Source organism: Cyprinodon variegatus, unplaced genomic scaffold, assembly GCF_000732505.1.
Source record: "Cyprinodon variegatus isolate N-32 unplaced genomic scaffold, C_variegatus-1.0 Scaffold594, whole genome shotgun sequence".
Classification (NCBI taxonomy): Eukaryota; Metazoa; Chordata; class Actinopteri; order Cyprinodontiformes; family Cyprinodontidae; genus Cyprinodon; species Cyprinodon variegatus.
In genome coordinates, this window is record NW_015151047.1 from 221,879 (window position 1) to 249,556 (window position 27,678).

General features: G+C 38.3%; 1 protein-coding gene across 3 annotated transcripts; it reads right to left on the bottom strand.

Moving 5' to 3' along the window:
- Nucleotides 1-192: 192 nt before the first annotated feature.
- LOC107096038 (nucleus accumbens-associated protein 1-like) lies at nt 193-27,678 on the bottom strand. 3 transcript variants are annotated; one of them, XM_015392518.1, is made up of 8 exons: nt 27,376-27,678; nt 12,799-12,955; nt 11,282-11,554; nt 9,692-10,340; nt 9,421-9,591; nt 6,017-6,122; nt 5,764-5,861; nt 193-3,608 (listed from the first exon to the last, which is right to left on the bottom strand). In XM_015392518.1, the coding sequence occupies exons 2-8, from the start codon at nt 12,922-12,924 to the stop codon at nt 3,298-3,300; spliced, it is 1,734 nt and encodes a 577-aa protein (XP_015248004.1). In that variant the 5' UTR covers nt 12,925-12,955; nt 27,376-27,678; the 3' UTR covers nt 193-3,297. The 3 variants fall into 3 exon arrangements, with proteins under 3 accessions (XP_015248004.1, XP_015248005.1, XP_015248006.1); XM_015392519.1 differs by lacking the exon at nt 27,376-27,678 and adding an exon at nt 26,857-27,324; XM_015392520.1 differs by lacking the exon at nt 27,376-27,678 and adding an exon at nt 16,642-16,756.

Consider the following 27,678-nt stretch of genomic DNA (forward strand, 5'->3'; position numbering starts at 1 on the left):
GTGTTGAACATTTGCACATAGCATGACAATCTGTTCACACATGACAGCTTCCAGGAAATAACTGCGTTTTTGCATTCCAAACTCACTAAGCATGAGATAAATTTACGTCAATATCAGATTGACATTAACATAAAGGCGTTAAAGATTTAGACAAAGAAAAAAAAAACACCAAACAAAGAAATTGTTACAAATCTTTTATTAGGATGTTGTTTTTGTTGAATCCATGACAAGTTTTTCTTTTATTTCTATAATTTGCATGTCTTTATCTTACAGTTGTTAATGTGCAATTATCTTCAGTAATGTTGGGTCACAGTTAACAGGGCTTTCACAAAGTTATTGGCACTTTGAACACAGAAAGAAGGAGGATGAGCAGTACAGGAGGTTCACTAGTGCTATAGGGTTACAGAGGGAAAAGAGCAGGAGAGAACGCACCTAGTTTCTGGGTAAATATATACCTCATGCTGCGAGTGCACAACAAACAATCGGATCTCTATGTGTGTGTCTATATATAATATACAGCATGTATGTATACATGTATAGAATCATATTTATATATGTACTGCTTAGAGACAAAACGACTCCTCATGCTGTGCCACAAATTATTCATTCAAGTGTGTAGGTCTACATGTTCTGGTATGTGTAAAAAAAAATACAGCTTGCCCTAAATGTGCAAGAAAAAAAAAAGAAAGAAACTTTCAGTTCTTAAATGAGCACTTCTGCAGATAAATCTTTGCAAGTAGGCTGTGAGCAAAGCTGACATGTAATCATACTTCTTTCCATTTAAAACAAGAGCCTTAAGCAATGTTTATCTGCAGTCTAATCTAGAAAGACCCAGTGGGATGCAATGACATGTTTGTGGGGTTTCTTTTGTGTATTTGGGTTAGACTGGTGTGTTGTACCAACATGGACGAATCACTGGTGAAAAGTCAATCTGCTATGACTCAGAGAAAGATTACAAGTGTCTCATTGGATCATTATGTTACATGGTTACAGAAAGAACCAGTCTAAACGCTCACTATAAAGGCTCATTAGTGCTGCATTGTATTAAAAATAAACGAAAGATGCAACTTCTAATTCCTGCCGATGAGCTTCAACCTCTGCTTTGCCTCCCTAAGAAACACATGATCAAGCTGGTGGAGGTGAAGCGTAACAACGACTTGAAGCATAAAGGACAGGAAGCTCACAAGTCTTCAAAGATGGTGGGGGGGTACGAGGGGGAGGCGTGCACATGTGGCACTTACAGTCAAATTCAAAAAAGTGAGGTTTTTGAAGTTGTCACCCTTATAGAATACTGCATTTTTTTACTCTCTGCAATGGTTTAACCATCAGTTAAATCGTAAAACAATAAAAGGTTGAGTTATTATACATCTGCAATGCTCCCAGCAATGTGTTCTGCAAGAAAAAGCACTTTCAGATACAACTGCATTGGAAGGGAAACATGGATTTCCCTTAAGTTGCTTAAAAAACATGAAAAGCAAAGGTTAACGGCACATTCTTAGTCAGATCACCTGCAACAGGAAAAAATCAGTCCCCTGTACCGACCAATGTTTGACAGGTCAACCCGCATTCAACATGCTGCACTTAGACTTTTTCTGGTTTGAAAAACAAAAAATAAAACCAAATAATCGGATTTGATTCTATTTTTTATCAGGTGCCATAATGGAAGAACACTTGGGATTTAACTCAACAGTCTCCTTGGTCATCTATAAGAAACCCAGGCAGGCATTTGAGAGGAGAGTGGGGGGAAGAGCTCCTCATACATAGGAGCTCTATGGGGGGTTGATTGCTACACATTTCTCAAAAAGGTGCATGAACCACTGGTTCTTCTCATTAAGGTGCAGAAACCACCAATAAATCTGTTTCCCTGTCTCATGGAAGGTGCAAAGTCATCTAAAACTCCAAAATAAAAGCCTTTCTGAGTTCCCACGTCGCTGAGGTGCAACAAATAAGATACTAACACACACATCTGCACAATCCACACCAAAGAACTACATAGCACACACAGATAGTACCATTAAAATCGGTTTACTTCAAGCAATAGCTCACTTTTTCTTACTGCTTTCAGTTAAAAGGCACATTCTTTTGTCTGATAATTACTAGTGACTCTTTTTTTTTGTAATTTCTGTACAAAGACAAAGCTAACACTTTTTTTTTCAGGTCAATACCTTTAAATTTCTGCAAGTGATCTTCAGAATTGTGAGGAAATGTTTTATCAAAGCTGTAGATCTGAGCTAAGAAAGGGTTTTAACAGAGCAAAATCCAACTAAAAGGTTTAGTTTTTGTCCTTTTAGGCTGGTGAACAAAAGATGAAATATGTAAAAAAAAAAAAAAAAAATTTGCAGTTCAACTGCTCGTTACATCTCTTTCACTTTGGAAATAAAGCTAAAAATAAATGACACATATTGCTATCATAAGACTCCTTTGTTATACTACTGTAAAAATAGCACTTTTCCTCATTTGACAACAACTCTTTCAACAAAAGCTTACTTACATGGAGAGTTTAAAACAATCCCACTCATCGCTCATACTGATTTAGGCTCGGGCGCCTGTATAAATATAGTTTTTTCTTCTGAAAATAGACCCATCTTTATTTACCTCTTTCCTCTCAGTCCTTTTTTTACAATCATCTTAGTAGAAAGCCCACCCTCCCGCCTTTTACTTTTCATCACACAGACAGAAACATGCAAGAACTTTTAGAAAAATGAAAGGAGAATTTTGTCCACAATATGCAGCACAGTGAAACCCTTTGTGAGGTGAGGTGAGGTGGGCTGAGAGGAAGATGTAAAGAGGAGTAAGTAGTGTTAAAGTATTTCAATACGGTTAAATTTAGTTCCTTTCCAAAGGCTGGAACACAAGTTGTCAGACTTGCATAGAGAAAAATGCCAGCAACACTTACATTCATTTTTTTTTGCCACCTCTGCTTCCAGCCTGTCAAAATACCGTTCCTGTCTTCTGGCTAGACTGGTAGCTCCCCCTACCTGCACCTCGGGGAATGTATTTAACATGCACCAGCAGCTGCACTTACACACCGTATGAGACAAGGGGAGGTAGAGGCCAAACCCTCATGCATTCTCCTTTAACTCCGCTAACACTGTTTTACAGTCGTAAAGCAAAAAAAGTTGTGAGTTTCACGTCCTGGTTATAACGGGGAGACAGCTGTCCCCCCCAAGCAGTGTTGTACAGACAGTCGAGATGTAAGAGAGTTTAGGGAGAGCCAAAGAGTGAGGAGGCAAGCGCAACTGGTGGGAATACTGGTACGTGTGTCACCAGACTCAAAACCTTCCTGGGGCTGAGTGTTCAGAACAATGGTCCTCCGTCCCCACCCACGCCTTGCAGGGATTCACCTGAAGAGCCCCCGGACTCCATGCCGGCGCTGCCGGCGGCCTCCATGGAGGCAGACTCAAAGCCCTGATCCGCCCCCAAAGTGTCGTCCTCTGTCTTGACTCCATCTGGGATGAAAGAGGAGTAGGCGTCACTTTCGGCCATCAGCAGCTTCAGCTTGGGGATCCAGCTCTTTCGCACCACGCGGCGGGCATTGGTGCACATGTCCGCTGCGATGGCGTTCATCTCGCTCTCTTTGAAACTGGTGGCAAAATTCTGGCAATAAACTGAGATGGAGAAGACACAGTTAGGAAGAGAAAATGAAGACAGAGGCTCTTTATCATCACAATATTTACAACATGCATCTAATTATTGGCACATCTTTAAAATTATATTTCATGTTAGCGTTATCACACACAAAGAAAACATGTAAAACTGGGTCCAACATTTAATAGAGGTATATTGATTTTGTGAGAAAAATTATGGGGGTTTGCCATGAAACAAGCAACAAATCCGTTAAGAAGAACTTCATGACCGCTGTTCATTAAGGTAGAGAATCTATAATGCTGTGGGCCTCTTCCTCTTTTAAATACATTGGGAACCTTGTGGAAGGCAAAGAATGTGAGATCCTTTAAAATATACCAGGGCATTTTAAAGATAAATCCAGCGGTCTCTATCAGAGAAATAAAAATGTGTTTTCCTTGGGACTTTTCTAAGGATATTAATCCAGAACATTGGGTCAACACAGGATCTAAAATCCCTTAAATAACTGCCTTCTGTGGCTTCTTGGTGCAGGAAGAGAATAGGTTTAATATCATGCACTCTTTATGCTTATAATCTTTGAATTTTTACAAAAACTAAATCCATTAGCATGGAATATTCCAACTGAATAGATATAGTCAAGTTAAAATATTGATTAGATCGTGCTACTGCAAAAAAAAAAAAAACAATATAATTTTGTAGGTTTTTTTTTTCATTCATCTTTACTTTTAAGCAAGCTCCTGGACACTCATTTGTAAAAGTGTCATTATCGCAAAATCAACACCCCTAGGAGACACTTGACTTTTTAACCTAGCATGACAGATTTGTTTTTCCACCAGTGTGGTTTTGGCACATCGCCAACATGCAAGGTGCAAGTAGGTGGGACAGTTTGCATGGTGTCTGTTTTCCACAAAGCTTCAGAGATGAAAGAAAACAGTCAAATTGAAAACTTTCAGTTAACTGCCTGGAATTCTCTCGAGACATTATTCAACTCCCACCTCTATGGAAAAAATATATCTACAATGCTTTCAAAATAAGATCAGAGATTTATAAAATATGCAATCTATGAAAATGTATAGCATTGGAAAGGTGATTATCCTTGTCTATCTGTAACAGAAATTTTTTATCTCCTTAGCTGTACAGTTGCACACACTTAAAATCTATCATAGTTGAAATACATTTATTTATTTGTGTCCATAGACCATTAAACTATGGTGACTAAAACAGCAGTCACTTTTTCCAGTCAGTGCTTTAATTGTACTTCATTGAGTTATACTGGAACCCGTAAATACAGATATGACTAATGTCTTTAGTTGACACAATCAGGAATCAAATGACTTTATCGAGCTTTCTTAGACTTGTTGATCCATTTAAAAAATGCATTTATTAGATTTTCACTTGGCTGCTTGTTATTGTATGGCAATCTAAGTTAAACCAACCCTAAAAGTACGTCTAAAGATCTCCTTTAGGGCTGAACTCGCCTTGCATTAATACCTAATCGGAAAAGATTCAGGGAAAATCCCACCGAAAAAATCCTTTTAAAGGTGAAATCCCACTCATTAGTCAATGGGTTGGAAAATGTTAGCATCTTCTCAGAACAACTCAAGACAGAGGTGGCCAATGAATAATAGTATCTCATAAATGCAAAACATATATTGCAAAGCCAGATTATTCATTTCCCTTTCCCTTATTTTCAGCACATTTTTTCAAGCACAAACTTTTTTTATTTTATTTGCCATTTTTTGTGATCAGAGGTGGGTAGTTACATTTACATTTAATTGAGTGACGTTTTGAAAAATATGACCTTATATTCTCGTTATCACCCATATGCATGGATGCATATAAAAAAATATCAATTTCTAAGTATTATAACAATGTAGGACAAGACCTGCTTGTACATCCGTGTGCACAAGTTCGGACTTTTATCTAAACGGCTGTTACAAGCTTTCAAGGTCTTTTGATGGGACATGAATAGATTCAGAAACGTAACAAATTAACCAGTGTTTTGACTGGTTTTTGACAAAAAGACAATTTTAGGCTGGATATCCATGACTGTTTTGTTTTGTTTTATTTTACCAAGCAGAGATAGTTTGCTCCCCTTAAAAGTACAATATATCGACGACTGACGGAAAATTTACACATTCTTCAACAGGCTGTTTAATCACACATATCTATGCTCACATTTAACCGCATGGAGAACTCGGTTGTCCAGGGGCTTGCGGCTCGGGTCATTGGTGGACGAGCGGATCCCTGTCCCACAGCTGTTGGCCAGAGTATTCCTAGTACATTAAAACAAAGATAGAAGAGAGGAAACTAAAATAGCTGTCCTAATTTTCTAAACGGAGTGCAAAAATAACTAAAAGATACAGTAATTTCCATTTTAAAACCTTATCCGCCTTTACATAAATACATCCAGAAATAGACCACAGCAAACCTGTCGAAGAAGGCAGCCAGCAGCCTCCGAAGCAGCACCTTGTGTCTGGTCCCCGCGCTCACATGACAGTTCATTAGCTGGGCTCTCGAAATATACACAGAAGTTCCTGCAAACAAAAGTATATGTCAGACAGTTACAAAGCAACTGCACACGAATGAAGCCATGATCTCAACGCTAATCATTTATTGCAGACATGTTTATCTGGCTGCGTTCTGACAGAAACAGAGGAGCTGTTTATTTAGTGACGGCTGTGATTCATATCAGATTGCTGTGGCTGCAGCTGTTTTTAAGACACTGTGCTGTTGGCATCTCTTCTGCTTTTACGCCATCTTAAAATGTACTTCACTGTTTTCATTTTATTTAGTATGTGGAAGGGCAGAACCCTTGTTTTTTTGTAGCTTGCATGCTGAGCTTTAAGTACTTGTCATTTTCTCACCTTTCATACCCACACACATAGAAAACTATAAAGTAAGGTGCAACCACACCCACATCTAATGTGATTATCACAGGATGTCCTTGACACAAACAAATCGCACTACATGTGCAACACGGCTGTACACTTCAGAGCTACTTGTAACCATGTGAAGTGCACTGCAAAAACATCTAGAAATAATACAAAAAAAATCTTAAATTAAGTGTATTTATCCTTAATTTGAGTAGGTAAATAGGATGATTTGTCAATAAAATGAGTAGATTTACTCTTAAAATAAGATCATTCGATAGTATGCACTTGAAATAAGAAAAAGTAATTGTTTTCTCTTATTTTAAATGTAAATTTTCTTGTTCCATTGGTAAAGTGTCTAACTATTTTAAGAAAAAATTACTTATTTAGTGTTCAATTTTGTTGCAGTGTGCTTCCTCTATATGTATACATGCCATGGCTTCTTGCAGGCTTATATGATGAGTTAAGAAAATTAGGGCACCAAAATCCTAATTATCTTTTTTCTTCATTCATTTGTAAAATAATAAGCAAAGGAAAGGTTGGTTTGGTAATCTCAGCTGCAAAAAGAAAGAAATACAAAATTAAATCCAAACAATGTTAGAATAAAAGTGGTTTTAAAAAAGATCAAACATTAACTAACAATGCATCTTTGATAATCAATTAATAATTTTGTAATAAATGTAACTTGACAAACAAGTTATTGCACTGTGAGAGTTCATTGGAGAAACCCCAGAGAATCGGTTATGATGTGAACCAGGAAGCAGGAACTTTATGTCTTTGTGGCAACATTGTTACCTACTGTAATATACCATCCACATGATAAGAAACATAAAACAATAAAACAAGACATACAGAACACAGGATTAATGATGAATATAATGGTCACTTATTAACTCTAATAAAATAATATTGAACGCCTTACTATCTCTGCCTCAAAAGGAATAGGTGCTGTTTAGCATTAAAGGGAAACCGCATCATTTTACACATAAAATATGACGTTCAAGGTTTAAAAGAAGGGATTAAACAGGAAAGGCTTAATGTTTGCTGCTTTTATTTCCAGGTAATAAACTGAAGGCATGTGAAAGACTTGGCTCTACTGCAAATTACTGCATCACAGGTCTGGTTTCTAAAAAAAGACTGCGATGCTGTGTTCAACATTAAAAACTAGAAAAAAGAATACATTTATTTAAGATTTTAACTAACAAGTTGAAATATGGAAGAGAAGTTTTAATGCTGCAAGCACAATTTTTCAAACATGTTTGTGTTTTTTCAAGGGTAGGTTGTTTGGGAAGCAATAAATGTAGACACATAATTCAATTCAATTCAGTTTGTTTATATAGCGCCAATTCACAACACATGTCATCTATAGGCACTTTACAATTTAAACAGATCTTACTGGCAGATTGATTCAAAGATTTCTAGCTAAGGAAAACCAGTTGATTGCATCAACTCATTGACTCAAAGGCAATCCCTCACACCAAGCATCCTTGTAGCGACAGTGGAGAGGAAAAACTCCCTTTTAACAGGAAGAAACCTCCAGCAGAACCAAACTCTGTGTGAGCGGCCATCTGCTGAGGCTGACTGAGGTTCAAGGAGACAGAAGCAGAGATACAGAAAGAATCACAGAGATAAAAAAAAAGTGTCAACCAGCTCTAAAGTCATCCCTGTCTAGGAAACACGTTTTCATTTCTTAAATATTCTCCACCAGCTAAAATTATGCTTAAATGCACAGAGACCACGATAAAGGTCCCCGTGTTTCTGTTATGAGCTTAGATATAGATGGCTGCCCTGTTAATGAGAGAGAGGATAAAACACTTTCTGGAAGTTTATGACAAACAAATCAAAATAGCAACTTTGCAAAGCAGATAAGTAGCATTTTATGCAAACATTTTCTCCAAATGATTAACTGGAACTAAAATGTTTTGAAAGCCAAATTCTCATCAGATATCAAAGCAAAGGAAATGTCCTAGCGTTAGCCAAGGAATTGATGAAAATGTTTAAGTTGGAGCAGGATAGGCGATTACCTTTTTTTGTTTGAGTTATTAAGTTTTACGGCAATAGTGGTTCGCTTTTTCGAAAGTAGGCTGACACCAAAGGGGGTATGAGAGAGACATACGGCAAAGGGCCACAGGTCAGATTCGAACCCCGGTCAGCCGCGTGGAGGACTAAAGCCTAAGTACATGGGTTGTGTTCCAAAACGCTGCGCCACCAAAGCATGCCCCAGGCAATTACCTTTAACAAAAAAAAAATAAAAATGAAGCTACTGTTCATGTAACTATCAGAAGAATGCATCAGGTTTTGTAATCCAGTTACACTGGAGGAGAATCTCTATTTAAAACAAATAGGCATAACAACGATCACATGACATAATGATAACCAATTATGCAACCACACTATTTATGAAGCTCGCCTTAAACTGCTAAAAATGCCACTAATTATCAGATCAGGACTCTTTATTCTACTCTTGGCTGACTCTGATCTTTATAACGGGCAAAAAAAGTCACAATGAGGACATTTCTATCCTATTCAATTCATTATTTCTATACTTGAAAAAAAAAAGTAAAATAAATAGAGTGCTGCATTCCCTTCAGTTCTTTAATCTTAGTAACTTGCAGAGTAAAACAACATCAGACGTTAAATGACATTTCTTATTTGGCTGACACTTTTTTTGTCTAGGCCGCACTGTAACTATGCAGATTTAAGATTATATTTGTTTTTTCTAAAACAGGATATGTTTAGATGCATATCATGCTCTGCATTAGTAATAAAAGGCCGTCATAGATAAGTAGATTAAGTCTGACATTTGATTACATTTTCCTTGACATGATTATAAGCATAGCGGCATATCTCCTCTTTCTTTTTACTTGGAATTGACATGAAAACATTTAGAATAATAAATCTCACTGAATCATCCTTCAGTATTGTATAATATATTTTATAATAAAAGAATGTATTCGCATACCTGAGACTAGCTCTAGTTTCTCAGCAGGGTCCCCTTCCTCGTACAGTTTGGGATGGCAGCGGTTGCCAATCTGAGCAATAAGTTCTGGGGGAAGACAAGTAAGATCTCGGCCTCGCATCCGACCGCGAGTCTCTGTGTGGTCAGGAAGGGCCTCGACACGCTCACCGGCAGCTGGAGAAACAGTAAAACCCACATTACACTGATTATATATTCTGCTTATGTTGTGTACTATGAAATGTTGATTCAATAGTTTCGATTCAAAATGGACTACCTGCTGCTCCCATATTCAGCATGCTGTACATTGTATACATGTTGCAGATTTGCCTGTACTGCTCCTCAGCACTTTCATCTGTTCCCTCTTCCTCCTCCTCATCATCATGGTAGCTGATGGGTGAATCACTGGCATAGGTACTCAGCGTGCCAGGGCTAGCACCCTCTGACATTCCAAGCCCTGCTGCAGAACTCCCATTGGTGCTGCCGGCATTTCCACTGATCCCACCAGTGGGCACCATGCCCGTCAGGCTGGTTGTTGTGGCATTCATGCCTATGGCCAGTCCAAGAGATCCAGGGGTCTGGATGGCACTGCCCCGCACCGCCTCCTGGGAATAACGGGCCGCTTTTCTGGCTCCTCCTCCTCCACCTCCTCCACCTCCACCAGACCCTAACCCGCCGCCATCGCGGCTGCTTCCACCTTCCCACAGCCGCTTGGCAACAGGAGTGCAAACCACAGAATAAGGAGTGGCCGCTTCCGTCTGGTTGGATGGCTGCTCTGTCTTAAGACGTGAAACGAGAGGAAGTGGTGTCACACTGGAGGCGGGACGCGGTGCGCTGTTACTGGTCTGTGTTACGGGGCTCTGGGGCTCTGAAGTAGGAGCTTCCTCTGCATGAAGACCCTGGGAGTCACAACTGGGCGAAGATACCTAAAAATAAATACAGATATGGTGTATATAAAACCTTTCCACTTGTGGAATTGTGTATAGAGCATAATGACAGAGGAAAAAGTTTTTTTTAAATCTTATTTTGGTATAATTGCTGGCCTAATTGGGTCGCTCTGTCAGCCAAAGGCTTGATTTAGAGCTTCTATACAACAGCTAATGATTAATGGATTACTAGATTAGTTAACCATTATTTCAATAATCAATTAATCACGATTAATCTGATTAATTGCGTCAGCCTAACTCAAATCATGAACTTTCTTCTACTGTTTATGGCAGCAGGAGCCATTTATTAAGGCCAAGCATCTCATTTTTGGTACCATCTGTTCTCAGGCTCTGGTGTACTAGTGAATGGATTTATTTATATGATTTTGTTTCGAACATTTCCTTTATAAACAGCTTTACTGAGCTGTATTCCAGTCACACTGAAATAAAGTTTTTATTGAGTCCAGCTTAATTTGGTCCAAAAACAAAATATAGTAACTGAAACCTAAACAATCTGAGCTTGTGTTTTTAGATTACATTTACAAGTATTTTAACTTATCCCAATGTTATTGTCTGACATTGGGATTAAATCACTAGGGCTCTGGGATTGGTAACTGTAATTAACGTCGCCTTCGTTTAATTAATCTTGCTGTAAAATAATGACATTAAAGTTAAATAAACTGGCCTTATAGCTATTTTCAGATCAAAGCAAAGTAACGGCTGCTTCTCTAAAAACACTTTCAATTTCATCATGCTTGAAGTGAAAGTGAAATACTTAAATAAACAGGAAGACCCACTTTCCAAGAGTATGTTAGTCAGTTATATTATTACTAGCGTAAGGAAGCCTCATATATGAGCAAGTAGATTCTGACAGAAACTATAATAGTATGTTTTTCTTTAACTTTTATATCAAAAGCTCAATTTATAATTTATAGCTTTACCTTGAGGAAGAATTCAGTGCCCTTTTCCATGATCTGTTGGATCTGAAGGAAGCCTGCAGTATACATAAGAAGAAATTGGTCTCCCACAGTCATGCTGAGGCGGCCCGTGTAGCAGAAAGCCAGAATCTGCTGGAAGCACTGGGGCTGCACAGCTGGAGGCAGCTCAACAACCATGGGGCTGGTCTCGTTGCTGTTAGCACCAACAGCATTGCTGCTGCTGCTGAAAAGGTCCCGGAAATAAGAGCTGCTGGCAGCCAGAACAGCTCGATGAGCCTGAGGTAGAAAAAGGGTGCAACAAGCAAAAATGAGTGCTGGCTTTCAGGTCTTAATAGTTATGTATAGAAAAATATATATGGAGTTATTACATATTAGTTACATTTTTTTAACCAAAAACCAAAAAATATGATTGTACACCTTTGATCCATAATTAAATAAGTAATTGAATGATCAACGTTTGATCAGCTTTAGCACAGACTCTGGACTATAATGATTCCATTCTTAGCAGATATTTTTTCTATACTCCATTTGATATTAAAGAAAGCCTTATTTCTTGTGAAATCACAAAATAACATTTGTAATGCTTGACTGACAACAGGACAACTTTAAAAGGATCAAAAATAAAAATTGTTTACTCAACTGACAAACTTTACACTGGTTGCAAATTCTTTGATTTACTATTTAAATTTGTGAATTCTGAGAAACAGACAAAAATAAATTGTATGAGCCCTGACCTAAATTCAATTGAACAGCTTAGAAGGAGCCTAAAAATGTGATCTGGAACAGGCACCTTTCAAACCTGAGACCACTGGAGCAGTTTGCTCAAGAGGAGTGGGCCAAAATACCTGCTGAGAGGTGCAGAAGTCTCAGTGACAACTCCAATAATCATGTGCAGTGATTTTCTCAAACGATTGTGCAGAAAAACATTAAGTTGTGGGTACAGTCAATTTTGTCCAGGCCTGTTTCATGAATTTATTTCTTAAAATCATGCACCCCAAGCATAGTTGAAAAGCAATGTCTGATTTTTCATTTGCTAATTTTTATATCGTTTTTTATTACTTTAGTCAAAATCCAGTTATTTCTGTGACTATAAAGAGTTTCTTCTTTTTAGTTTTGTCTTCAATTTAATGTTTCGTTTAGCAATAACTCAGTGCAATATTTATTGAGGTTACCTCTTCAATAATTCAGTGCAATATATATGTATATATAAACTTCTATACCCTGTATATAGCTAGCTCTTAGTTATAGAAAACATATTTATTGTGCAGGAATAAGGTCTTAGCTCTGTTACACTGGTAGCCAAGTAATCGACATTTCATTGTCAAGATTCACCTTGTGTTTTTTTGTGCAATGACAATAAAGGAAGTCTAAGTCTCTAAGTTCTAACATATTACACCCTGTATAAAACAATTCAAAAAGGTGACAGAGAGCTAACACATTCCCAACCTCTATAACTGTATCCTTCTTTTCAGCTTCCCTCCAGTTATAAACACAATAGTATCATAAAGCCTGATAAGTACCTTGAAGGCATGGCCCTTGACCACAACGGACACATCACAGTAAAGGCCCTGGAGTCGCTGCTCGTTCAGACACTCTAAAATGTTGTTGCCAAAGTTCGGGATCGCCATCTGGAGGGTCTGGGCCATGGCGCGCCTACGCACACCACCAAAGGGTTAGCTGGGAAAGAACGACAGAGAAAAAGTGCAAAAGTTAGGCTACCACTATGTCAAGTCTTTAATTTGCAACAAGGCTGTCCCCACAGTAGACCTCAAGAAATCCACTGAGCTGCAAGGCTAGCTGTGTCATTATTCACATGGTAAGAGAAGAGCTGCTCAATGGGTAACGCTTTGATTCATGGATTTCTGCAGCTTTATCCACAGCTATGAGCAGGATCGAGGCCACACAGTGGGATAACTTGGATAGATGCACTCAAAGCGATGACAAAAACTCTTCTTGTGATGTCTGTGTGGTGAGAAGCAATTCAGAGGGTAATGTGCGGAGGAGGAGCAATGTAACAAGGCTGTGTCAAAAGACAAAAGGCTCAAAGAAAGGAAAACAGGTGAGGAATGCAAGACTCAAGACACCATAAAATGCCTCATATTCATTCAGTGCAAATAAAACTAATACCATAAAGATAATCTAATATAGCTTTGGTAAAAGAATTTAATTCCAAAAAAAAGTAGTGTAAAAAAATTTTCTTAAACCTCAGTGTAACCCTGACTTTTTATTAAAAAAGCCTTCATATAAGTAGAATTTTTGTTATTGCACCAGCAAGATCTCTGAAGAAAAAAAAAATCACATTAGGTGAAAAAAAAACTTGTTAAGTAACAAATGTGTTTGGTTAAAGCAATGAGGCTGAAATGATTGACCTTAATATTTTATATAAGAAAACAGTTTTCATTAATGATTTGCTCTAAGAAAATCAGTGTTAACAATATTTTATTTGTAATCCCAGACTTCCCCTTTCCCTGAATTGCATGAATCAGACATGGGACAGTGGCCGGTTTATCTTACCATTCTTCTAATCCAGAGAGAGGAGAGACCTTGCCTTTGAAGTCATTAATAATTTTATATGTAGAGTAATGGTTTAACCACTAAAACTGTGCCGAAACTAAAACTGAATGGAGACCAAAGTTTATTGCAACCACAGAGGAGGATGGTAATAATGGTTAGAATATTCAGCAAACCTCATGTTAGAAGATAGATCTCTAAAATAACCACTGAAAGCTACATCCATACTAAGTAGACGGTTGGAAATGCAGAAACTCCAGCAACAAAAACTCCAGGTAGGACTGAACTGAAACAAAAGATGAATCTTTGGAAGCCTCCCAGGGTTAAGTGTGTTAGGAAATCTATGATGCTTTTGGCCATTTTCTCTTCCACTCTTTAACATACAAATAGCCTCTGCTAAAAAAAACACATTTAGCCAAATCAACACAAAAATTGTTTACTATTTATACCATTTACATTTATATTTTTAGGATTTTTTGGGGGGCTTTGTTCAGGAGTCTCAATACTAAAGGGCTTTGTATACATTTAAATGGAAAACTTATTTCTCCTGGAATTTATTAATTTTCATGGATGTGTTTAAACTTCCCCATATAACCCATCATTTCCATCTTTCTGTAAGTAACTTTGCTGCGCACTAACTGTAATTGCCAGGACTAGGCTTACTAAAAGCCTTTTATTATCCCCTGTTTTGTGTAAGCTATAAAGTTGCACGTCCTCAGATAAGTGGGTCATGTTCTCTTATACTGTGTGTGAAAGTGTGTGTGGCCTGAACATAAACCACATTGCATGTTATGTTCACCTCAATCAACAGTGAAAACATTACACACCGGCTTGACTTTACACTTCTGTCAGACTTACTGCTTTAGGTACGCCTGACTAAAAATCAACCAATAACAGCAGACTGTGTAAAAATATGTCGGGACAAAGGCTAGACGTGGGTTTAACTGTTCTGCGATTGTGTTTGCAAGCATGTATAAAGTGAATCCACCACAGCTACAGTGACTTTCACAAACATTTGTACTCTTGAACCATTTTACATTTTTTACAGTTATAGCCACAAAGTTAATGTATTTTAATGGGATAGTATGTGACACAAAATATAGAGAAAAGCTGTGAAGGGGAATTAACTTAAAAAAAAAACAAACAAAAAAAATTTCTTTACAAATAAAAGCACAGCTCTCTTTTATGAGTGCATCTGATAACTAAAGTAATATGGCAGAACTCTAAACCCTTCCACCTAAAGCAGAAGGATTGAGGAGCTGCATGGTTTTTGGTAGCACTGTTGCTTTTAGCAAGAAGAGCCAACTTTAAACCCTGGCATGGGCTCTTGTTGCAGTGATTTTACAGATTCTTCCCATGGAAGATTGTTTCAGTTGTAGTACAATAGTTTCCTCTAACAGACCAAAATCACTATTGGGTTATTGCGATATGGTGCATTCATGCCGAATCAAAGCAATAACCTTGGTGGAGAAAGTACCAGAACCAGGATAAGGTGGCCGACCATGCCCTCCTCTGGAGTTAAGGAACTACCATGGGAGATTTTAGGAGGCAGCTGTATATTGGAGAAGTCCACTGGGCAGAGAGAGCCCAGGGATGGGGGAGAAGCGGCAGCTGGCCAAGGCTAGTTCTAAAGGCAATTAGCAGGAGATCAAAGGAGGAAATTGGTAGACCAGAGAATTTTGCCGGGCAGGGAGAGCACCAGAGAAGGAGAGATGAGGTAAATAGCCAGGGCTAGCTGTGGAGGTCAACAGCCTGAAGCTAAAGGAGGACAGCAGTAGATTGGAGAAGTCTGCCAAGTGCAGCTGACTGGTATCTTTGCTGGTGCTAAGGGAGGGCAACAAACAGATCTTCATAGATTAAATAAAAATGTCTTTTTTGAAAGACACCTAAAAACTTTTTAGTTGAGGTTTATTCCAATAATCGATTGATTATGATTAATCCAATTAATTGTTTGGGCTGAAGTGGCTGATAAAACCAAACCAGAAGAGCAGGCCTTAAGTACCTGAGCAATAGAGGCCCAGATCTACCACACTAGGCAACATCCCACGTGCACAAACAACCCAGTATCTCACATAGGGTGTAAGATAGAAAAGGAGTGCACAAAATATCATAAGCAAGTGGAACATATAATGTACAGAAACATCTGTGCAAGTACAAACTAGATAATCCAGGTCAAAATGGGAGTCACTTCCCAAAGTGATAAAAAATGGCATAGCAAGATCCCATTAGACCTTTAGATTCAAACAGCAGAAGGGTAATGACCAATCAACTGAACATTGTGAACACTGATAAGCTGCAGAGGACAGTCAATGGAATCGATATGCCCATCCCAAATGACTGAAATATCAGGAAAAAGGAACACAAGAAAATGGAAAAGTACCAAGGGATCAGGGAGGAACTAGAAAGAGTCTGGTAGGTGAAGGCAACTGTAGTACCCACTGTAGTGGATATTGTCATCAAAGCACTCAAAGCAGTACCCCCCCATACTGGAGACATGGCTCCAACCGATACCTAGAGATACATCAGAGGTCTCACTCTAAAAAAGCACAGTTGTAAAAACATTTGAGATACTGATAGAAGACCTGAGCCGGAGATGAAGAGCCATCCACCCTACCATAAAGTTTATGGAGTGGGTAAGAGGGCCGAAGGAGCATTTGATACAACTACTGGATAAAAATAAAATAAAAAGCTAACACTCTTCAAATATGCTTACTTTTCAGTAAAAACATAACCAAAGCTTTTCTTCAAACAGATTCTTACAACATACTATTTGAATGTATGCTGCTATCAGGCAAACAGGAAGAACAGATATGCACTAGATATTTTCAACTAAACAACTCACTGATACCCACCCAGTGAGAAGTATACCACCAGTTTTGGTGCGACTGCAACTGATGAAGGCTGCAGCGAGCAGCTCCATCATATCCAAAGCCCTTCATTTGGGACCTAGCCAAGCTCCAGGGTAAAAGAGAAATGCTTGCTTTGTCTCCGTCTCTCTCAAGCTCCCTCTCCCTCATACTAAAACACAGATGCACACACACACAAACTCAAACAAACCCACAAAAGGCACACTGAGTCACACATGGACATTAGACAATACTGCTTGTTTACAGTTTGGCGAGCTGCGCCCAGCACACACATGCGTGCACGTAAAGTCACACAAAATGGCATGCTAAGAACAGGGTGTGTTTGCTCAGTTTACCCTGACAGAGATAGAGAATGTGTGTGTGTGTATGCGTGGTTTACTTCATGTCTGCCTTTATGCACTAAGGAGGAACAGTGGGGCCTGCAGAGTTGAGAGGGATCATCTTAGGACATTATGCCATTAAAAGTAGAAAAAAACAGCAATGGGAACAAGTCAATCTCACACTGTGGCTTAACTTTTGTACCAGTCAGCCTGGAGAAAAAAGTAGGTCAAACATTCTTGCAACATACACACACATTTTCACTGTATGCTTTAGGAATATTTTTACCACATGCTTTAAATGGGACTACCTACAGATATACTTTTCAGAAACTCAGTTAATTCTGTTTTTTGGTGTGTTCTCCCCTGGTAGTAAAAAAAAAAAGTGTGAAGAGGCTGGTATACCGATATAGGATTTATCATGAAGGAAAAATTTTTTTTACGCAACTTATTGTTATGATAAATTTGTCATGTGGTATATGACCATGTGACAGAGGCGGCAATTAAAGACAGAATTGTGTGGGTTGTCACTGACATAGAAGAGCAATATCAGCACTAGAAGTTATTTGTTTTCATCTTTTCCAAAAGGGTTGTGTAAAAATATCATTAAATATTGGTTATCGGCCATATCAGCAACATCAATATTGGATATCAGCATTTGCCCAACTTTTAATACAGATACATTCCAATTTTGGTTTCTTGAAAGCTCTACAAAAGGGGAAATATTTAAGGTATCTGCCATTGCATGCCTTGATAAACCAAGGGCATGGTTGACCAAATTAGACTCATTTGACAAAATGAATGAGAAATTTTGCATGTGGAGCCAGGGGAATGGTTAAATATCACTTCAATAGGTATAGTACTTTCAGCAACTCTGTGACTGTGTCTTTCACTATAAATGCTTTTAGGATGTAGCTACAATTTTAACTCCTCCAGCGGCGTGCATGTTTACCAGCTCTTGTTTTAGCCTTCAACTTTACTGTTTGCCGTGTCTAGCCATTGCAGAATTGCAATAACCTTTGGTTTTCTGAGTCCCTTTGTTTCATTAAGATGGCACCAACATTCAAAAGCTTGACCAATAATCACCCTTGTTTTTAGGGATGCCCTGAAAATTCAACCATTGAAAATTTTCACCCAAAAATGCATTTTCAGTTGTCAGCCAATAGAGATGTAACACGGGAACAACACAGCCAAAACTTCTGATGGTGGCACAGAAAGCACATCCAGAACAAGGAAAAAATTATACGCTAACAGAACAGCCAGCATGAAGAAAAACATTGTTGAGTGTGCAATGAAAAGGACTCAAGCAAAAGAGCACAGGTCGTGGAGCAGAGTTTGTTGGAGTTGAGCGTGTGGCAGACAGATTTTGAGTGATGGTGTAAGAACTTAAATGTTGCTCATCAGTCTCACTGTGCACTTAGTTCAGTGGCAAAGAAATGTATATCAAAGAAATACAAATGTCCTACATCACTATTCAAAATATGAGAAAAATGTGTCACAGAAAGGGAAACTGACACTCCAACTGTGGTGGACATGTTCGAAAACATAAAAAAGTTTCCCAGTGATTTTGCCACATAACAAAAAAAAATATCACTAGTAAATAAATACTTTTGTATTTGGTTTACTGAAATGCCTTGAGTAAAAAAAAAAAAAAAAAAGAAATAAGAGGATTAGTACACATCATAGCCAAAAATGCTATGGATCTAATATTTGACACAATTTCTTTCTGTGTTTCGGTTTTCGTCCTTGGTTTCCTAGGCAAGGCAAGGCAAGGCAATTTTATTGGTATAGCACAATTCAGTAGATGGACAATTCAAAGTGCTTTATATGAGTTAGATAACAAAAAAAAAAATAAAAGCAGAATAAAATCAAAACCACTTGTAGAACAAATAAAAAAAATTGGACGACAAAACAAGCAAAATAAAAGCAAGTAAAAAAAACATGATAAAAGCAGGTAGAAATAAAATAACACAATTGGATTACAATCTTAAACTAATAATACCTCAGTTAGCAGTTTAACTTCAACTGTCAGAGGCAGCTCTAAATAAAGGGGTTTTTAACTTTGACTTTAAAGAACTCAGGCTTTCAGCACTTTTACAGTTCTCTGGGAGTTTGTTCCAGATTTGTGGAGCATAGGAACTAAATGCTGCTTCTCCATGTTTAGTTCTAGTTCTGGGTGTGCAGAGTAGGCTTGAACTGGACAACCTGAGTGGTCTGGGAGGTTGATACACTGACAACAAATCTGTTATGTATTGAGGTGCTAATCCTTTCCATGNTCCCAGTGATTTTGCCACATAACAAAAAAAAATATCACTAGTAAATAAATACTTTTGTATTTGGTTTACTGAAATGCCTTGAGTCAAAAAAAAAAAAAAAAAAAGAAGAAATTAGAGGGTTAGTACACATAGCCAAAAATGCTATGGATCTAATATTTGACACAATTTCTTTCTGTGTTTCGGTTTTCGTCCTTGGTTTCCTAGGCAAGGCAAGGCAAGGCACTTTTATTGGTATAGCACAATTTAGTAGATGGACAATTCAAAGTGCTTTACATGAATTAGATAACAAAAAGAAAAATAAAAGCAGAATAAAATCAAAAACACTTGTAAAACAAATAAAAAAATGGACCACAAAACAAGCACAATAAAAGCAAGTTAAAAAAAAGATGATAAAAGCAGGTAGAAAAAAAAAATAAAACTGTTGGATTACAATCTTAAACTAATAATACCTCAGTTAGCAGTTTAACTTCAACAGTCAGAGGCAGCGCTAAATAAAGGGGTTTTTACTTTGACTTTAAAGAACACAGGCTTTCAGCACTTTTACAGTTCTCTGGGAGTTTGTTCCAGATTTGTGGAGCATAGGAACTAAATGCTGCTTCTCCATGTTTAGTTCTAGTTCTGGGTGTGCAGAGTAGGCTTGAACTGGACAACCTGAGTGGTCTGGGAGGTTGATACACTGACAACAAATCTGTTATGTATTGAGGTGCTAATCCTTTCCATGATTTATAGACTAACAGAAGGATTTTAAAGTCTATTCTCTGAACTACAGGGGGCCAATGTTAGGACTTCAGAACCAGGCTGATGTGTTCTACTTTCTTAGTTCTAGTGAGAATAAGGGCAGCAGCGTTTTGGATCAGCTGCAGCTGTCTGATGGACTTTTTAGGCAAACTTGTGAAGACACTTTTGCAGAAATCACTTCTTCTGAAGATAAATGCATGAATGATTTTTTTAGATCCTGTTTGTACATTAATCGTTTAATCCTGGAAATGTTTTTCAGGTGATAAAAGGCTGACTTAGTAACTGCCTTTCTGTGCCTCTGAAAGTTCAGGTCTGAGTCTATCTTGACAACAAGATTTCGGATCAATGGTTTGCTAGTTGTAATAGTTGTGAGCTAACTCTTGATTTCTACTTCTTTTGTCTGAAGATTATTACCTCAGTTTTTTTTTTAATTATAGTTGTAGAACATTAATTTGCATCCACATATAAATCTGTTCTGCATTTAGCCAATGCTCTGATGGGTTTATAGTCACCTGGTGACATTGTGATGTAAAGCTATCTGTCATCTGCATAGTTATGGTTACGGATTTGGTTGTTCGCTATATTCTGAGCCAAGGGGAACATCTAGATGTTGAATAGGGGGGGCCCTAGATAGAGCCTTGATGAACCCCACATGTGAGGTAAAGTCACTTTCTTTCAGGAAGGATTTAAACCAGTCTAGTGCTGTACCAGAAAAGCCCAAACACAGTTTTGCAAACGCTCTAGTAAAATCAAGTGATCAACAGTATCAAGCGCTGCACTAAAGTCTACCAATACCAGCACAGTGGTTCTTCCAGCATCTGAGTTTATACGGATGTCATTGAACAACCTAATTAGGGCAGTCTCTGTACTGTGGTTGGCACGGAAACCTGATTGGAAGACATCAAAGCAGCTTGTCATTGTTAAGAAGGCATTTAACTGTTGAAACACAACTTTTTCATCTTACTGTGGAAGGGGGGGGTTGAGATGGGTCTATAGCTCTGAAGGACCAATTTGTCCAAGCTTCACTTTTTCAACAATAACTGATAATTGCTGTCTTTAAGACTCAGGGGGAAAAAAACACGACATGAGGAATGTGTTTATGATTTAATTCAAATCAGGCTCTAAAACAGGTAAGACCTTCTTAATAAACCCTGTGCGTAAATCATCAGGAACACGAGTTTAACTGCTGAATAGTATCTTTGAAACCTTTGCAGTTTATTGGGCAGAATTGGGACATTTTAACAGAGTTTATTTTAACTGGAGACAGCATTGGTAATGGAGTTGGCGCTGATTTACAGACTGCTTTTCAAATACCGTGGATTTTTACCTGTATTAATAGCATTTGTTGGAACCCGTTTTGTGTAAAAAAAAAAAAGACACCGGCCAACAGCCTTAAATAGTCAGACTCAACCACGGCCAAGACCAAAGAGCTGTTGGACAGGAAATATGAAGGAAAGAACATTTTAGACCTGCACTAGGAACAGTGAATCTAGACTAGGCAAGCAGGTTGGTGTGAATAAATCAACCGTGGGAGCAATTATGAATGTCAGGTTTGTACAGGATACTGTGTGGGCATTCTAGGCAGTATTTCTAAGGCCTTTATTTGTTTATCGATATTGAAACTGTATCGTTTTGACCACAATTGAGTAATTCATAGAAATAAATTTTGGCCATATCATCCTACTGAGTTTAAACAATTAGCTGTAATATATTTTTTTAACTCAGTATAATATTTACTTTCTCCACCACTCTAAACATTCTGTGGATATATTACTTTTGACAAATCAACTCCTTTGATAAAAACAAAAAAGTTGTAGCTATCATCTTAAATTAGCAGTCATCGTAGCTGTACATCTCCTGGTAAATTGACCATTTACTATTCTGTAGTTTTAACTTAGAGAATTCCTGTCAAAACAGCAAACAAATCGTACCATCTACTTTAGAGGTTTGGGGTTGGCAATGGGGTCTTTCAGATTGTCCATCGCCTCACTCCCTGTCTGATTATTTTATGTAATAATAAAGGTCTTAGAAGTGCCTTGCAGCTGGGAATGTTAACATCCACAAAGCCTAACTGGCAATGTTTCTTATGGGTATCTTAATCAACAGCCTAAAGGTGCCATAAGCAGTATTTCCATCCAAATGTGGTGTGAATTTTGAGCAAACTTAAGAAGTTTACAAGTGAAAATGTGAATGAGAGGTGTTTCCATCCAATGAAGTGAGTTAACGAGGCAAAGCAAAGCGAGGGGATACTACGCTTTGCTGTAGTAACAAGTAAGTGAAGTTAGCAAGCTGTTGAATGATGGACTAACTCCGTCTCCCAGCACGGTGCAAGTGTAGTCTTTGTTATTTGTCGTCACCTTCACCCTACAGCGGGCTGCTGTCACAGGAAATCCCATGATGCTTTGCTAGGATAGCTCTCGCAAAGCATTACGGATATATCTGCTCGTCTATAAACATCCAAAACTAAACTTTTTGTTTAAGTCTATGCAATCAAATTAGGAAACAACAATTGTAAGGCATTGTTGAGAAGTGGGCAAAACAATGAACCAATGAGGACCCAAAATAAGCTTGTCAAAGCTCTATTTTTCCACTGTATTATTTTCTATATTTGCAGTTTTGGTTATTTTTCTGACAAGCAGACAGGTGTTTCATTAAAGCAGTATTTAGAAATCCAGGCCTAACATGAAGCCAGGCTTGACCTATTGCATAATGTGGGCATCCTGACTAATAAGTTGCACAAAGAACAATCCAGACTCAACAAATGTGGCTGTCAAGCCAGGTATAAGTTATCCAGATAAATGCATGTGCAGATTTCTTCAAAGACCATGAGCTCGATCATAGATTGATGCAGTAAACAATAGCATATCAACTTATTACCCAAACAGCCTAAAATGCACTTTCTCTAATCACTTCTCTTAACTGAAAACATAATAATTTAAGGAGTTAGTAGTAATTTTCTAAACTGAACTTTAATCTTGGGAGTGGAAGTCAATATTATAATGTGCAAGTCTGACAGGTGATAGTTTGATTTGGTTCCTCTGTGGTGTAGAAACTTAAGTCTTCGACTTCAATGTAGGGAACCTAGGACTGAAGCCTGGTTGCATCAATAATGGTATCTGACAAAAAAAAATTCTGTCAAGCAGCTGAGATGTAAGTTTTTTTTATTTTAATCTTATAATTAGTATATTTATCTTATCAATATGTATACAGAACCAATATGACTGAACCAAAGGAGATCTGCACTGCAAAAAAATCTAACATTTTAAGGCAATTTTTATTTTATAAGTTCAGCCAAGCCATCTAAGTTTTACTTTTAACTTTGCCAAGCTTTGAATTCTTTTATTGTAACGTGGAATACTGAATCCTTTATCTTATTTTATTCTTATCTTTACATTATTTTATTCTTGTATCTTATTTTCCACTGTTTATATGGGAAGGGTGTCATTTTAATGTGTCGGTTGTAATTTTACAAATTTTACTTATTATGCTTTATTTTATTTTGTTCTATAGTACTTACAATCTTATTTTTTTCTCTTCTGTAAATGGTTGAACTGCAAGAAAATAATTTCCCAAAGGGGATTAATAAAGAAATTCTTGTTCTAAATTGTTTCAACCTGTCTAAAATTTGTGGTGACTTAAAAAGATATTGAATAAACTATAATTGTTTTATTTCTTATTTAAGAATCATACTTCCCATTTAGAGATTATCGTCCAACAGTAGGGAAGTTTGTTTCAGGCAGTCAGTAACAGTCTGAGTATCAGACCCCAGTTAGCGGTTACTCCATGAAACTTTGGAGGTTCCACACCATGACTACTGGTAACTTAACTATAGCTTGCAGTGAATTAAGTAAATCTGAAGCTTTGTTGCCATTTTACAAAAGATCTTTTATTTTGATAAACAGCATCTCTATTGCAGAAGTTTGCATGGTCAAAATTAAACAGTGAAAGAACATCTGACCCTCTAACTCAAAAGCTAACTTCAAAGGTGGGTATTAACAGCCATAATCTAAACGTTAGCTGAACTTTCACCTCCTGAAATAACCAGAAATGTAAAGATATAAGTACTGGTCTCTCATTTCATAATGTTAAAAATCACAACTACCATGGTGTCTGATTGGACCTAAACAATTGTACCTATATTTAACACTTATTTTTTTAGGTTTACACCACAAAATATAGTTGTTTTCCAGCCCAAAAAAATGGAACCTTTTTTTTTTTTTTTTATTAACAGTGTCGTAACAGGTCAAGATTAAATGTAGTTAAATTTTGCAGATTGCTAATATCTGGATAAAATGTTGACTGTAATTTGTAGAGGGTGGAGAATTTAGCAGTGGAGCAGGACAGAGCTGAACACAGAATAAATTCTGGGTCAGCGTACTCGTATACCATTCTCTTACCTATTTTAGGTGTTAAAAAAGACCTATGTGGCTGGCACAGCGGGTAGCCAACCATCCCCCAAAATTCACAGCAGCAGAAGAGCTGGGCCTTTGATACAAACAAAAGGTGGAGTCATGGACTCAGCCAGGCCACTTTGCCTCCATGTTGCTGAAGTTGCAGTCAGCATCACAGATCATCTGAAGCAAGATGTGCTTACATAATTTAATGCACATAATCAATGTATGCGTTTGACAGTAGGCAGACAGTAGACCCACCAGAACCTGATGATATGACAGGATTTTTGAAAAAACAAAATCACCTTTATGTGCTCTAGATGGGTGTTTTATCTTGACATGTGTGCAGTCCAGTGCCACACATTAACGGAATCTTGTACAAAAAGACTAAAAGGTGGTCTGCCTTTTCTAAAGTTGTTTCTTTGATGTGTAGTCATATTCCTGCAACCCACAATGTTTTAGAATCCTTACTTCGTGTGGTTTATTCTTCTGTGTCTGAGACAGCTTATAAAGATGTGCATATATAGTTTTAATATCATATAATACAAACTTTTGTTGTGGCGGCAAATAGTGCTTTCCAGAGTTTTTCAGCATCTTCTACTGTATAAAAGGAGATGGGCCATAGCTCTGTATATTGCTTGATCTGAATGTCAGGATCCAACACTTAGTGCAGGTAGTGGATGCCATCCCTAGAAAAGTTGTAAAGCTATTCCAGGTAAAAAAAACTCTAAACTAGACATGCCACGGAAAACAGGACACATGTGCCCGAAGCTATTTAAATGAACAGAGAGCATGGATACCTCTTCTGCTTTATCAGCCATTTCTCCTCTAATTATGTTCTAACAGTCTTTTAAAGGCCTGCTGTCAAACTTAGAACAATCCAATATGGATAAATAGAAAGTTAATAATGGTATTGGCTACCATAACGCTGCTTGACTGGGTGCTAATATGTATCAGTGGTATCTCAATACAGGCAGATAAAAGAAACACATAAATAAGATTACGGGATCAAAGGCAAATCACAGTCTTATCAGTGTGACTGCTGACTGAACAGATAAGGACCAAGGATTAACTAAGATTAGCATGGTAACTAATGTGTTATTGGTTTGATTAAACCAAGTTGAGGCTTAATTAAGTCAGAATTTCTGGAAAATCCTAGTTTAATCAACTATCTTGTATATGTTGAATAGCCCCTGGGTTCAGACAGATGTTTCATACTTGCTTTGATATCAGAAAATTTGACATCAGGTTTTCTATAGTATCCTCATACTCTGCACTAATGAAACATGTAACGATAATAATGGTAATAATAAAAAATACAATTATTTTGCTTGTGACTCCTGTTTCATCAGAATGAACAGAGAACTGAACTTACGGACATAGAGATACACTAAAAAAAAATGCAACCAATTTTGGCATTTACATATTTAGTTACTTTAACACAATTGTTTCATTTTAGCAGGGTAGGACATAAACAATTGAGTTAAAGTAACTAAATATGATTAATTAAATGCGGAGGAGGAGGCATTATTTTTTTTAGTGTAGGGTGCAATTTAAAGTGGGTTGAAAATAATATGCAGCCACATGAGATTCATTTACCGGTATACATAATTATAATAATTGAACTTTATTGATCTCACACTGGATAAATTTATCTCTGCATTTAACCAATCCCCTTAGGGAGCAGTGGGCTGCCATTGTGTGGTGTCCCGGCAGCAGTGTGGGATTAAGGGTCTTGCTCAGGGACCCAGAATGGAGGCTGTGCGGATCAATGGGGATTACCTTGATTTGTATTGATTTAAGTCATAACCTTAAATCCTACCTGCATCACTTGTTTATGCATCTGGTAGAAAAATAAAGGATGAAATGTACAGTTTAGGTTTGAAATGCCAAAGTTCAAACTGACGTCAAACCCAACAGTGATAAACAAAACATCAGCCAGAGAATAAACACAGATTTAAAATGCAAAGGTAATTTCATAACAACACAGAAGTCCAGTTAATCCTGCTCTTCATCAACAAATGCCTCCATTTCTTACACTGCAACATGGATGATTAATGCAGAGTCACTGGAACACAGTTGATCCCCTCTGTAAAGGCATTTCCTGGTTTGCATGTCTTCATGCCTGCATACCTGTGCTGCTTCTCTCATGTCAAGACATATACAGCTGCAGCACTGATGAATGATTAGTCATATCAAAGCAGCGCAGACATATAGACCTAAAGCTCCTTTCTGAATGTCTGCCTATGCATGCCCCACTGGAAAGATGTTCTAAAAAAGATGCCAGACTGTGATGAAGATGTGAAATGTTGCATGCACTATCCCATCCGCAGCAGGCCTAGGAAGAGGTGGCTAACGGCTAAGCTAACAATACTGTTAAATATTTTGGGCGCACCATCCCAGCTCAGCCAGCTGCTCTCCTCCCGGCTTCACGTTTCCGCGCTGAGAAAGAAAAACATAAACAAAAGCAGGACTTACTGCCCGAGAGGAGGGTTAGGTGCGCGCAGAGGGACGCGCCGGTTTTAGTCTCCTTTTTAGCTGAATATTTTGATGATGGGGGAAATGGGCTCCCCCTCTGCCATCCTCCATTCTACCGACATCAACAGGTCATCCCAGGACGCGCAGCAGCTGAGGGGGAGCCAGACGGAACCAGTGCGCCACGGAGCGCAGGGGGGGCCGCTGGGAGCACAACAAGGCACGATTCTTCAAAACCGAGCCGAGTATTAAAAAGAAAAGCCATTTGGGAAGAGACTTTTTTCCCAAATGAGAGTTTGGTGATGCAAATGGAGTAGATCTTTAACATGTAGTGCGATCTGATCCGGAGATAGAGCAATCTGAAAGTTCAAAAATGCGCGTTCTTCGCTTGGTTACCCCCTAAAAACTTTAATCATCCTGCATCCGCTGGACCCATTTGACCCTCACTTCCGCAGCTCCTGGTGGATCATCATCCCCCCCACCCCCCTATGCAACGGCTATAAAATAAAGCGAGACACTCACCCCCTCACTGGGAAGCCGATGCGGAGCGTTGCTTTAAAGGAGGAGACGCGGCGCTCTCTCCCCCCTTTTCCCCTCAGTCCAGCCGGCCATTCAGTGCGAAAGAAACGGCGATAACAGAGCCATCGAGGGCGGTACAGTATCCCGAGGGATTGCGGAACACAGAGCCACTGATCGCACAGAGCAGAGGAGGGAGGAAGGCGAGCATGACGTCCTCGTCACTCAATCGCATGATCGTTGAGAGCGCAGCCTCATTTTGGGGAGAGACCTATCCCTGAACGGCGGAGACAGTTTGCGCATTGGCAC